Consider the following 13,891-nt stretch of genomic DNA (forward strand, 5'->3'; position numbering starts at 1 on the left):
GAGTCCGTCACCTGGATCATTAAGAAGCAGCCCGTAGAGGTTGATCATGATCAGGTATGTTCTTCCCACATTTCTGTCTGAGGAAATGCTAGCCTGCCCCTTTAAAACAAGGCTGGCCTCCGACTTTGGCATCAGTTGTTAACATCCTGTAATGCTTATACATTTTTATTAAAATGTGCTAATATCTTGTCTTAAAATTTGGATATAAATTAGGGAATGCTTCAAGTCAACTAGAGAGAAGAGTTAAAATTTAGGAAACAAGCTTTTTACTTCCATATTTGGCAATGACATATGTCTTATGCATTGTGTATTTTATATATAAATATGAATCTCTATATAAACAAGACCCTTTTAAAGGGAAGAATGAAGGCTGGAAATGGATGTGCTCAAAACCCTTTAAAATCCATAAGGAAATTTTGCTCTGGAACCTCAGGATAAAGACAGAATCCAACAATGTCTGTCCAGAAATTCTAAGTCAGATGTTTTGAACTTGGAGTTTATTTTCTCTTTAAAAGTAAGTTTAAGTGGTGATTACTATGTCAACGAACAAAATCCTGTTTAATTCATAATTGAACTAAACTACAGTAATATTTGTATATGCTTGCTTTATGGGCTTTTTATTAATTACAAAGCATTTTCACAAGAGCAAAAGCTTCCAAAATCTTTTTTATGAAGTCAGGATAACAGATACCAACATCCATCAAATATTGGACCAAAAAATAAAGATAAACTAAAGATTGAAAAATATATTTAATTTTTTTAAAGATTTATTTATTTATTTTAGAGAGGGAGAGAGAGAGAGAGAAAGAGCATGAGCAGTAGGAGCAGAGGGAGAGGGAGAGAGAGAGTCTTAAGTAGGCTCCATGCTTAGCACAGAGCCTCATATGGGGCTCAATCCCATGACCCTGAGATCGTGACCTGAGCCGAAACCAAGAGTCCGATGCTTAACCAACTGTGCCACCCAGGCACCCCTCTGAAGAATATATTTTAAAGAAAGCAAAAATAATATATGAGAAATAGAAGCTAGCAGTACATTAGAAGAAATAATACACTTCAACCAAATAGTGTATATTCCAGCAAAGTAAGGATGGTTCATTATTAGGAATGATATTAATATAATTCATCATATCAGTGAATCTACATAGAAAAATCATATAACCAGGGTGCCTGGGTGGCTCAGTCATTGGGCGTCTGCCTTCGGCTCAGGTCATGATCCCAGGGTCCTGGGATCGAGTCCTACATCGGGCTCCCTGCTCGGCGGGAGGCCTGCTTCTCCCTCTCCCGCTCTCCCTGCTTGTGTTCCCTCTCTTGCTGTGTCTCTCTCTGTTAAAAAATAAATAAAATCTTAAAAAAAAAAAAAATCATATAACCATTTCCATATATTGTTAAAAGGCATTAGCAAAATTCACTATTCAGTTTTAAAATTTTTTTAAGGTTTGTGGGGCACATGGGTGGCTCAGTCATTGAGCGTCTGCCTTCGGCTCAGGTCATGATCCCAGGGTCCTGGGATCGAGCCCCACATCGGGCTCCCTGCTCGGCGGGTAGCCTGCTTCTCCCTCTCCCACTCCCCCTGCTTGTGTGCCCTCTCTAGCTGTCTCTCTCTGTCAAATAAATAAATAAAATCTTAAAAATAATAATAATAAAATAAAAATAAAAATTTTTTAAGGTTTATTTTATTTTTTTAAAGATTTTATTTATTTATTTGACACAGAGAGAGAGCACAAGTAGGCAGAGCCACAGGTAGAGGGAGAGGGAGAAGCAGGTTCCCTGTTGAGCAGAGAGCCCGATGGGGGGCTCGATCCCAGGACCCCGAGATCATGACCTGAGCCAGAGGCAGGCACTTAACCGATGAGCCACCCAGGCCCCCCAGGTTTTTTTATTTTAGAGAGAGAGCAAGCACACAGGGAGGGGCAGAGGGAGAGGTAGAGAAAAACTTCAGCAGACTCCTCACTGAGCTCGGCACTTGGAGCCTGAAGCAGGGCTTGACCCCATGACCCTAAGATTATGACCTGAGCCAAAACCAAGAGTTGGATGCTCAACCCACTGTGCCACCCAGGGACCCCTCAATTTCGTAAATTTTTAAATAAAATAGAAATGAATGGAGAGTTCCCTAACTTGATAAAAGGGATTGCTCTCAGTTCAAAAATAAATAGTATGCCTAATAGAGAAAGATTATTACCATATACAATTTTGTATTATGTTCCTGAAGTATCCAATATGATTAGCCCAAAAAAGAAAAAACAAATTAGAGAAACAATAAAAAACTACTTCAAAAATAAGGTAATTCAGTAATTAGTGGAGTATAATATTAATTTATAAAAATCAATATATTTAACATATATAAATCATAATCAGTTAAAGGATATAATGATATAAAGTTATAATAGAAGAATGAACACTGTTTATAATGGAAACAAAAATATAAAATACCTTAGAGTAAGCCTATCAAGAAAATTTAACATGTAAACTTAAAACATCCCTGAAGGACATAAGAGAATTCATAAAATTCATACCACGCTATTAATCAGAAGACAGCATAAAAACACCTTTGATGTCAACTCTCTTTCAGTTGTTATTCTCCATTAATTGTTTATTCTCCCTAAATTTGATGTGGTCCATTTACTGTGCCAATAGGATTTTTAGATAGATGTGCTACTTCTAAAATCACACAGAAAAACAAACAGGCATAAATAGGGAAAATTCTGAAAGAAAAAATGAGAGATGATTAGATCCACAAAGTTATAAAGCCTCAATAATGAAATAGTGTGGTACTGACACACAAGTGAAGAGTGGTCAGAAGTGGTAAGTTCAGGAATATGGCCAAGTACATATGAGAATTTAGTTTGTGATAAAGGTAGCATCTCATCTCAGTTGGGGGCGGTAGGGATGAGATTCCTCAGTAAATGCTGTTGGGGGACAACTGGGCAGACATTGGGGGGAGAAAAGTTAGATCCACCATTCAGACCTCACACAAGAATATATTCCAGATATATTAAATGTTAAAAACACCACCATAAAAGTGCTAGGACAAGCATAGAGAAATCTTTTATACCTCCAAATGGAGGAAACTTTTCTAACATTTTATCAAACCCAGAAGTCCTAAAGAAAGTAACTAGTAAGTTAGACCACAAAATTTTTTTTTTTAAATCTGTGTGATAAAAACCACCAAAAACAAATTACAAAAAATAGAGAGCTTAACTGTCCATAAGCCTGGGCTTGGTGGCCTATACATTTAGTCTGCATCTATCCTTCATATTTAAAAACTGATATAACACTGAAAAATAAATCAGTAAAATCAATAAATCAGAGGGTCAGTGGCCCATGTGAGGAGTTTTCAAATGAAATCTCAACACAGAAAATTCATTGAGAAAAAAAATGTTAGCTGTCATCTATAATCCCAGTCACCTATAATCAGTGTCAGTCACTGGGTAAATCCTTCTGGTTTTTTATCTATACAGATACACATAAATCCTTTTGGTCTTTTATCTGCATAAATATACATAAGTTTCTTAACCAAATGGAATCATTCTGTACCTACCATTTTGTTCCTCTTTTCACTCAGTGATATGTAGAACATTTTATAGATAATAAGCATTATCTTCAGTATTTTTTATGGCAATGTACTAGTCCATTTTATAGATCTAATGTAACTTGTTATTATTTTTAAAGATTTTATTTATTTATTTGAGATAGAGAGAGGGGGAGAGAGAGCATGAGCAGGGGGAGAGGCAGATCGAGAGGGAGAGGCAGACTTCCCGCTGAACAGGGAGCCCGATGTAGGGCTCGACCCCAGGACCCTTGGATCATGAGCTGAGCTGAAGCAGACGCTTAACCGACTGAGCCACCCAGGCACCCCTAATGTAACTTATTAATGATACTTGAGTTATTTCTAATCTTTTGCAATTAGCTGAATAAAAATAAATCTTAACTACTTGGACATGCTCTTAATTTATGAGGGTATATGTATAATTTGCAAGTATGGTCACTATGTTTGGCACTTGTCCCTGGTCACAGTCCTGCCTCTGCAGCTCTACTTGACCTGAAGTCTTTGATCCAAACATGCTTGCCTACTGTGCCCCAGGCTGTCCTCTCCATAGTTGCAGTGTGCCTGATTGAGTAAGGAGAAATGTTGTGAAAAGATCTTATGGCTGGCTTGAAGTCAAGTGTTCCAAAATACGGTTGCTCAGAAAGCCAGGGGGTGAGTGATGCTATTGCCATGTTAGAGAACAAGCCCTTGATCTGGGGCTGCTCCTTTTGTACTGTACTTTTTGTCCAATCCATTACCCACCAGCCACATGTGGCCATTTAAATTAAAATATAAATACAGGGATGCCTGGGTGGCTCAGTCATTAGGCATCTGCCTTCGGCTCAGGTCATGATCCCCAGGGTCCTGGAATCGAGCCCCACATTGGGCTCCCTGCTCCGCGGGAAGCCTGCTTCTCCCTCTCCCACCCGCCCTGCTTGTGTTCCCTCTCTCGCTGTGTCTCTCTCTGTCAAATAAATAAATAAATAAAATCTTAAAAAAATATATATATATACACATTAAAATAAAAATTAATTTAAAAATTCAGTTACAGGGCGCCTTCCTGGCTCAGTCAATAGAGCATGCATGTCTTGATCTCGGGGTTGTGAGCTTGAGCCCCACGATGGATGTAGCAATTACTAAAAAATAAATAAATAAACTTAAGAAAATTAAAAATAAATAAATACAGAAAAATTCAGTTCCTTAGTTGCACTGGCCACATTTCAAGCACTCAGTAGCCATATGTGGTTTGTGGCTACCATAATGAATCATGCAGAGGACATTTCTATCATCACAGCAAATTCTTTTGGACAGTGATGGCAGGGGGTAGGTATCCCACTGCCTGTTAAAAAGATATCCACATACACTGCCTTCCCCACAATGCCCAGGTACAGTGAGCAATGAAGAATACATTGTTTATGTTAATGATTTAGTTACATTTTGAAAAAATAAAACATTTTCAGCACCATTACTATATGCATCAGGTCTTCCCTGTATTATCCTGTAGGCTAGTTATTTTGCCCATTCCAAGATGAGGTTCCTAGGGGCACCTGGGTGGCTCAGTCGATTAAGCGTCTGCCTTCGGCTCAGGTCATGATCCCGGGGTCCTGGGATCGAGTCCGGCGTTGGGCTCCCTGCTCTGCGGGGAGCCTGCTTCTCCCTCTCCCACTGCTGCTCCCCCTTACTTGTGCTTGCTCTCTCTTTCTCTCTCTCAAATAAATAAATAAAATCTTTAAAAAAATGAAGATGAGGTTCCTAGAATCAAAGATGAAGTAACTTGTCCTTGGCAAGTGGCCAATATGTGGGGGACAGGGCCTTTGACCCCCAGTCTTCAGATTCCAAGTACCACATTGGCTTTACCACCTCCTCTCACTCTCCTCCCTACACATTTTAATCCCTATCTAGCAGTGAAAGGCATTCCTACCCAGAAAGAAGTTGTACTGTATCTAGTTGTGGAAGAATGTTTCAGAATTGTAAAAATGAAAGTTAAGCTGTTACTCTGTTGAAATTATTTATGCTTCCTACTTCTCTTTCTAGCTTGAACAGTTTCGGACCCTGCTTTTCACTTCAGAGGGGGAGAAAGAGAAAAGAATGGTGGACAATTTCCGCCCCCTTCAGCCCCTAATGAATCGCACTGTCCGCTCTTCCTTCCGTCATGATTATGTACTGAATATACAAGCGAAACCCCAGCCTTCAACTAGCCAAGTGACCCCCTAAGGTGCTCATCTCTAAGCAGTACTTTGCTTTAATAAATACTAGCTTTTTAAAAATTGCTAACTGGACTATTCTAAACACCTGCATTTAATAATAATTATAGATATGCATTTCTTGGTGTGGCAGTGCTTCGTCAGTCTTTGAGGAAAGCTCTTTGGTAAACAAGTTCTTAATTTTACTGATAATGACATCTAACGCTGAAGTAGCAGCACAAGACGGGAGTTTCTCCTTACAGCAACCTGTTGGTAATTGTAATGTCTTTTTATGTCTGATATTTCTGCGCTGCCCTTTTATGTTTATTAGTAGCTCTGTAGAGTTATAAGTAGGGATGGTAATCAAAATATTTAACAACTAGAAAGGCACAGACACCATCCAGAAGGCAGGCCTTTCAGAAACAACCCTAGGGCCCAAACTGGTACTTCCTGGCTCGCTGAACATTGGCCATGGTTTTAGGTATATTTTATTTTAAAACATGAATGTATATTCTTTTATGAGGCCTTCTCAGTATTTGCCCTGATCTTCAGTTGTCATTCCTAGTACATGATATGCTTACTATCAATTTATGGTATAGAAAAAATATTTTGTAGTTCAGAGAAAACAAGATTTTACTTATAACTGGGAATCCTTTTGCACTTCTGAAGATTAGATATATTACTTCAGGACTTGATCATATAGAAAGCATATGCAGAACATTTTAAAGAAAATGCCTGAAGTGCCTAGAATTTAAAATTCTTTCATGACATATTTACAGAAATCTTTTTCGAAAGACTAGTAATATAACAGTCTATAGTTTATAGTGTTATTTTGCATTGTTTGTACGCTTTCATAAAATATGTTTTCCACAATGACAGAACTATCTTGACTTCCCTTGAAAACTGTCTGAACTTTATTTCATTAGTTGAGGTTCTTTGCAAGGCAGGTGCTCAACATAAACTTCCCAATTTAAACAGTGGTTTAGAAGACTTTTGCTACAGTAATAAGGAGAGAAACTTAACAGGCTAAAAATCTAGAGAATTCTACATATTCTGAGGAATCCATGCCATTGTTGCCTTTGCTTGTAAATATCTTGGAATGTTTCTAGTTGCCTATAAGCCTGTGTTCAAACTCATATTGCATTTACTAGTAGTATTTCTTTCATTAGTATGCTAATCATCTGATCTGCAAGGTAAGGTTGGATGAGTAGACTTAACACTACTGAACTGTACACTGGAAAAGGTTAAGATGGTAAATTTTATGTGTCTTTTACCACAATTAAAAATAAATAATACATTCAGTAGGAAACAAATAAGGTTGGAGTTGTCTGTGTAAGTTTGGGGGGATATCTGCTCTTAAAAAAGGGAGGGGGCGAAGGCATTTGCTTCTAAAATGCACGCCTTCTCTGGGAAGAAAATGAATAAAATTCTTAAAAAGGTAAATGTGGGGGGGGGAGTTTATGTTAACTGTATATAATTGATCTGTTCAAACCATAGTTACCTTTATTTAAAAGGGTAAACACACAAGATACACATTTTCCAGAGCACATAGGCTTCCCTCCCAGGCCTCTTGCAAACTCCTCATGCACAATTCTCTTGCAATGAGTCTTCCAAATTGGAGTGAGAACCAACGTACCAATGCCTGATTTGCCCTTAAATCTTAGAGCTACAAAGATGTATTTATTGGGTGTGTCCCGGTTTGCCACTCATGATTCACTTGCACCTGGTGTTCTGGTGTGATTAACAGCATCCTCCCACTCTCAATCATGTCCTGGTTTGCATGATAAATTCTTGGTCACCTTCTCCATAGAGGTTATGGAAACTGCCTTGGGGAGGTGTGGTTCCACCTTAACCATATGATCTCCAAAGGGGTGCTGCAGATTCCGGGGCTACTATACACCCTAACAAGAAACTTTTTGTCTTTTGTGCCTCCAAAAGTGTTTTACTTGTACCTTCCTAAACTTGAAGGGGGAAAATGGGCTTGAGGTCTGTCAGAGGGCTTGAGAAAGAATTTTGTATTAACATTGCTGCTCATCTTCATTAAATATTATAATAAAACACTTCCTTTACAATATTAATATTTGTTGAATGGCTTTTTCTTCCTATTAGTTTTTTTTTTTAATATGTACAATATCTCTAAAATTAGTGGGACATCCTTTACCATGTAGATCGGAAAGTGACTGGAAAACTCCTAACAGATTTATTAGAAAAGCATGAAAACAAAAACCACCCACTCCTCAGCTCACCTCTTTCTGTCAGATCAGTGCACAATCTGCTGACATTCCAATAGGGCAAGCTGCCAGTCCTTTTCTCCTTTCCAGAGCTACGTGGGCTAGGGTAAAGTTGGCTATTCTAAAAGCAGGCATCCCCCTCAAAAAAACTGGGGAAGATGTCTTTCCCTTGCTCACCGAGGGACACATTTCTTTTGGTGCAGTATTAGCAAAATTACAGTACTGTAATCACTTTAGGTATTTTTCTGTGTCACTAGAAGAACCAACATTATTTACTTGATACCTATTCTACTTAATGTTTTATTGTCTTTTTAATTCAACTTTATTGGTTAAATTCTTTCCTATAAAATGTTACTGATCAAAAATGGATATAGTTTATTTAAGCGAATAGGCTCTAATTTTAATCATATAATGAGTACATCTAAACAATACTGGCTACTTTACATGTAAATAGTAATGCATTCTTATTAGGAACTGAATGTTTATGGCCCCCCCATTCATATGTTGAAACCTAACCCCCAGTGTGATGGTATTAGGAGGTGGGGCCTTTGGGAGGTGATTAGGTCATAAGGGTGGTGCCTCCTGATGGGGTTAGTGCCCTTATAAAAGAGACCCCAGAGAGTTCTCTCACTTCTTCAGCCATGTGAGGATACAGCAAGAAGATGGCCATCAAAGAGCCAGTGAGGAAGTTCTCACCAGATACTGAATCTGCTGGCACCTTGATCTTGGACTTCCAGGCTCCAGAACTGTGAGAAATAAATTCCTGTTGTTTGTAAGCTCCCCAGTCTATGGTACATTGTTATGGCAGCCCAAACAGACTAAGACACTTGTCATCCCTGTGTACATTCTGATTCCCACTTTTTGAGTTCAACCACTCTTCAGAAATGGTACTTTGGTTTGGGTTCTAGGTGGGAATATCGACTCTGCCAGCATTCCTTCTCAAACCACCAGTAGTTGTGTTGCTTAGCGCTTACCACCAAACAAAAGAATCAAGTAATAAACATTATTGATGCATAGTTCTTTCGTCTTTTTTTTTTTTAAGATTTTATTTATTTGAGAGAGAGAGCAAGAGAGAGCATGAGCTGGGGGTGGGGGGCAGAAGGAGAGAGGGAAGCAGACTCCCCGCTGAGCAGGGAGCCCAATGTGGGGCTCGATCCCAGGACCCCAGGATCATGACCTGAGCTGAAGGCAGACACTTAACCGACTGAGCCACCCAGGCACCCCAGTTCTTTCCTCTTTTAATCAGTTGTATAAATATAGATTTGCATGTACTTTTCATATTAATATACATTAAGTATTTTATTTCACTATCTTAGGTAATAACTGTAATCTGGAAAATATATAAAGCCCTTGGTATAGCAATGACGGTTGGAGAGGACTTGAGACCCCATGGTATGTCCCTGAGTAAATCTGGTGACTAATCCTGAAATTAATGGTAGGTGAGAAATGAAATATCCTTTCCTGAGAATTTCTGCACTGACCATTCAGTGAATCCTAGTACCATAGTCCTACTAGAGCAAGAAAAAAAACAAATTAATTCAAAGAGTCCCAGTCTGGCTTTCAGAGAGTAGACATTTTTTTTCTTGCTCTCCCTTTATGCTTGCAATAAATGTGGGATACATTTATGGGTCATTCTTTGGTCATTTTATTTTCCATTTTCTACTGATGATGTAAAATTAAAATTTAGACATTTTCCCATAGAGGGGGGATAAACTAAAATGTACATACCTGAGAATAAGTAGATGGTGTATGTCAGGAACCAAGAAAAATGTTATGTTGCAGAGTAAAGATTACATTGTTCTATTTATTAGGATATCATAGTACAATGTATCTTTGCATTAAAATTTTTACATACTTTATTTTTATCTAATGATTTATTGAATTCAAATGTGGGTAGGTATAATTTGAGATGAAATTGGCTTTTAGAATAACTTATGTAATGAAGTTAATTTGAGCAGTTCAAGCTTGTTCATGAAAATGAATTCAGTGGTTAATTGTTGAGGATAAATGTCTAATGCCTATAAAAGGAGATTTACATTCATTTGTAAATCATAATAAAATAAAATCTAAGTCTGTATCCTTTTTTAATTGGGAGCATCTTCTTAGAAGGCATTCTTTTTTTTTTTTTTTTTTAGATTTATTTATTTATTTTAGAGAGAGAGCGTGTGTGCAAGCAGGGGGAGGGCCAGAGGGAGAAAATCCCAAGCAGGCTCCCCGCTGAGTGTGGAGCCCCCAACGTGGGGCTCAATCTCATAACCCTGAGACCATGACCTGAGCCAAAATCAAGAGTTAGACACTCAACCAAGTGACCCAGGCGCCCTTCCTAGAAGACATTCTTACTTAGTGTTCTGACAGGAAAGTCTGGTCTAACTCATAAGAAATGTTACAGCAACCCAGTCACACTTTCAGAATGGTAGCAATTCTCAATGATTCTCTACGATTTTCCTGGTCACAGGAACCAGCAAAATTGGTGATTTGCACAGCTACAGTTTTTGCCACTCAGGGCATTCTCTAGTCAGGGGCTGTAACTAAGTCTCCACCTTCAAGGAATTTAAAATTTATTGCAAGAAGCAGCTTTGTGAAGGCAACAAAGTATAATATCGTGTGATAGGTGTTACAAAGGTGAAATACTTGTGCTAGGAACATATGCAGGACAAGTACCAACCCACTCTTGAGGAGGTAAGGGAGTTTTCACATCAGTGATGATGATACAACAGCTAACATGTCAGAAACACTGTTGTCAGGCACTATGCCAACATATAGTACGCACTTGGGAACTATTATCACTACCTTGATTTATACAGATGAGAAAACTGAGGACTAGACATTAAGGAGTTTACTCAAGATCAGAGAGCCAAGGCTTGGGTTTCCCCGACACTGTTGTCAGGCACTATGCCAACATATAGTACGCACTTGGGAACTATTATCACTACCTTGATTTATACAGATGAGAAAACTGAGGACTAGACATTAAGGAGTTTACTCAAGATCAGAGAGCCAAGGCTTGGGTTTATCTATTATTGTTAATAACTCCCCTTGGAGTTATTGATGCCCTTGGTGTCTGTCTCCCCCCGCCCCTCCCCCGCCCCCTTAGCGATCTCAGCTACCTTTGTTTACTTAACCTGTTTTCTTCCAAGAGAGGAAGAAACTAAACTAATATATAACTAAAATTATATATTAGTTATAAATGCAGATGGAAGCACTGAAATCACACAGTAGTACTGCATTATAATGTTTGCCATCCAGATTATGCAGGCAAATCTTCAGACATTTCTTTTTTTTTTTTCCTTTGACGTATAACTGACACATTAGTTTTAGGTATACATTGTAATGATTTGATATTTGTATACATCGCAAAAATGTATCTAGACGATTCTCGCAGTCCACAGGCAAGGGCCTCAAGTAACCAGTAACCCCGTTGGGCTTTATATATTTTCCAGATTACAGTTATTACCTAAGATAGTGAAATAAAATACTTAATGTATATTAATATGAAAAGTACATGCAAATCTATATTTATACAACTGATTAAAAAAGTATCTGATATTACAGGTGCAGGCATCATGAATTACAGCAGCTAGCACTGCCCTTGCACATAGTAAGTATTCAGCGAGTCTTTTCCTTTGAAAAACAGGACTTGAGGGGTTTAGACATTTTGCGAATTTTTCTCAAACTTAACACAAGAGACCCGTTGTTGACTCAAATTTTCAACTTCAAAGTTTATGACACTAATTACTGATGCACTGAGCTGGACAAGGTCAACTTGGAGGTGTATTATTCCAAGTGTCTCTGCAAGAGGGAATAGGGCAAGGCTTTATGCACTTTGGGCGTCTGCTGAATGATTCCAAGGATGGACTAGAAGCAGGGGCAGTTTAGTAATTGGGTACCTCAGTGATTTTGATTTGGAGGAGAGAGGAACAAAGCTAGGCCAGGGAAGTTATCCAATCTTCCTTGAAAGATGGGGATTGTTAATCATTTTGCAGCCGCAGCATGTCCTCAAGAGAAGCATTTTTTGTTCTTGGTCTTGTCTCTGCCCTTGTATATGTACATCACAGTGTGATTATTAGCAGGGCTGATTTTACTTTCTCAATCCTACTCTCACTGCCCCAGTTTAATTGCTCATCTAGACTGTGATAGTCCAGCTTCATCCTTTATATTGCAAACCAGAGTAATTTACCTAAAACACAAATATGACAAGAAACCTCAACTTAAAAGCTTTTCGATGGTTCCCTGTTGGCTACAGAACATAATTAGAGCCTCTGAGCATGGTTTACTAGGCCCGTCTACATAACCCAGGCCCAGCCCATCTCTACGCTGTGTTCCTTGATACTCTGGAACTTCCCTTTAAATTCGATTGCCAAAATTCTTGGGGGTCTGGCCGATTCCACATTGTTTCACTTCTCAGTGCCTTTGCTTATGCCGATTTACCATTCCCACCTGGGAATCTCACCCTTCTCCCCCTGGGTAAAGGCTACCTTCCTGCAAAACTCAGGCATCAGAAAGTTCTCCCTGAATCCCCGGTGGACTGTTAAGTAAACTACGTTGCCTGTACTATATTATTTTATCTATGCATTGGTCCTTTTCTGCCTCTAGATTGCATATTCCTTGCGAGCAGAGGTTACACGTTCGCAGCCCAAGTGTTGGTTTCCCTATAGAGGTGGCAGGTGTGAATGGAAGGGGGCGGACTCTGGAGTTTGTCTGAGGGGCTGATAGGTGGAACCGCAGAAGGAGGAGCCTGGACAAGTAAGGCTGGGAAGCTAGGCGAGTGACTGTGCGTGGGACGAGGTCTTGTGAGTGGATGAGGACAAGAGAGAGAGACAAAGAGAAATGTGACTTTAACTTCCTGACACAGGACAGACCACTCTGGTGTGGGGGCAGGTAGTGATAAGGCAATGGGGAAGCGCTAGGAGGGAAAAATTACTTTCAGGGAGGGGTAGGAATTTTCGGGAAGGAGACGTTTATGCAGTTTTGGAAGACTAGCCGCCTACCAGAGCCTCCCGTCTTCGGTCTTTGTTCCTCCCAGAAGGAGGACCCCTCCCCTCCGCCCGATTCCCCGCGGCACCTGCGCCTGCGCGTGGCCGCACCCTTTCTCTTAAACCCGCCTCTTCCGGCCACCTCTGGTCAGGGGGTGCTGGTGTGTGGCGCCCTGGCAAAATGGCGGCGTCTGAGAAGATGATGTTTCCGGAGAAACCAAGGTAAGCTGGGTTGGGGGAGATGAGCTGACGAGAAGAGGGGACGGAGCTTCCCGAGGCTGGACATGGAGGATGTGTAAGCAGGAAGGAAAGGGGAGTTGGGCCAAGCAGGCGAGCCACTGCGGCCACTGGAGTCCTTCCCGGGGGTGCGCCCCGAACTGTCACGGGCGTCTGTGGGTTCAGGGAGGCGAGGAGGGGAACAGGTGGCGGGATGGAAAAGACCTGCCATCTGGTCGTGGAATGGCGAGGCGATAGTAAATGGTGTTCCGTAATTAAAACCCGGGAAGCAAGATTTCACTGCCGCGCACCCGAGCGATTGCCTGTCACTGGGCGCGGCGGGGTGCGGGGGGGTTGGCATTCAGGCAGCGCCTCAGGTGCGGTCAATTGACGCTGGTGTGTGCCTGTTTCAATCTTCCAGCCACAAAAAGTACAGGGCCGCCCTGAAGAAGGCGAAACGAAAGAAACGTCGGCAGGAACTGGCTCGATTGAGGGACTCAGGTAACCGACTCCTCAGCCTGTTCTCTGTGTATGAAATTACTCTCTCCGCTCCCGTCCTAACTTGAAGCCCCAGTGCCAGAAGGAAGCCAAGTACTTGTCTGCTGAAAAATTACAGCGGCTACTGCCTCCCAAGTAAAGTTATGTTAGACCCACTTCAGAAACGATATTAACGTACTGAAGCGGGGGGAAAAGGAAAAGGTCATGGTGAATCAACCACTGATTATGTGTAAGTATTTATGAAGTATCTGATATTACAGGTGC

The 13,891-nt window shown here is 40.4% G+C and overlaps 2 protein-coding genes across 2 annotated transcripts in view; both read left to right on the top strand.

Annotated features, from left to right (window-relative positions):
• Positions 1 to 7,779, top strand: part of CA5B (carbonic anhydrase 5B) — a 42,401-nt gene extending 34,622 nt beyond the window's left edge. Inside the window, 2 exon segments of the mRNA XM_032389587.1 lie at positions 1 to 54; positions 5,561 to 7,779. The exon segment at positions 1 to 54 is cut by the window's left edge and continues 1 nt beyond it. Of these exon segments, the coding sequence (XP_032245478.1) occupies positions 1 to 54; positions 5,561 to 5,740 (234 nt within the window). The 3' untranslated portion in view covers positions 5,741 to 7,779.
• A 4,934-nt stretch (positions 7,780 to 12,713) lies between these two features.
• The window catches only part of ZRSR2 (zinc finger CCCH-type, RNA binding motif and serine/arginine rich 2), a 29,737-nt gene continuing 28,559 nt past the window's right edge, over positions 12,714 to 13,891 (top strand). Inside the window, exons 1-2 of the mRNA XM_032389543.1 lie at positions 12,714 to 13,135; positions 13,551 to 13,630. Coding sequence (XP_032245434.1) covers positions 13,095 to 13,135; positions 13,551 to 13,630 — 121 coding nt within the window. The 5' untranslated portion in view covers positions 12,714 to 13,094. The remainder of the gene's footprint in view (positions 13,136 to 13,550; positions 13,631 to 13,891) is intronic.

This window comes from Phoca vitulina, unplaced genomic scaffold, assembly GCF_004348235.1.
Source record: "Phoca vitulina isolate PV1807 unplaced genomic scaffold, GSC_HSeal_1.0 scaffold55, whole genome shotgun sequence".
NCBI lineage: Eukaryota > Metazoa > Chordata > Mammalia > Carnivora > Phocidae > Phoca > Phoca vitulina.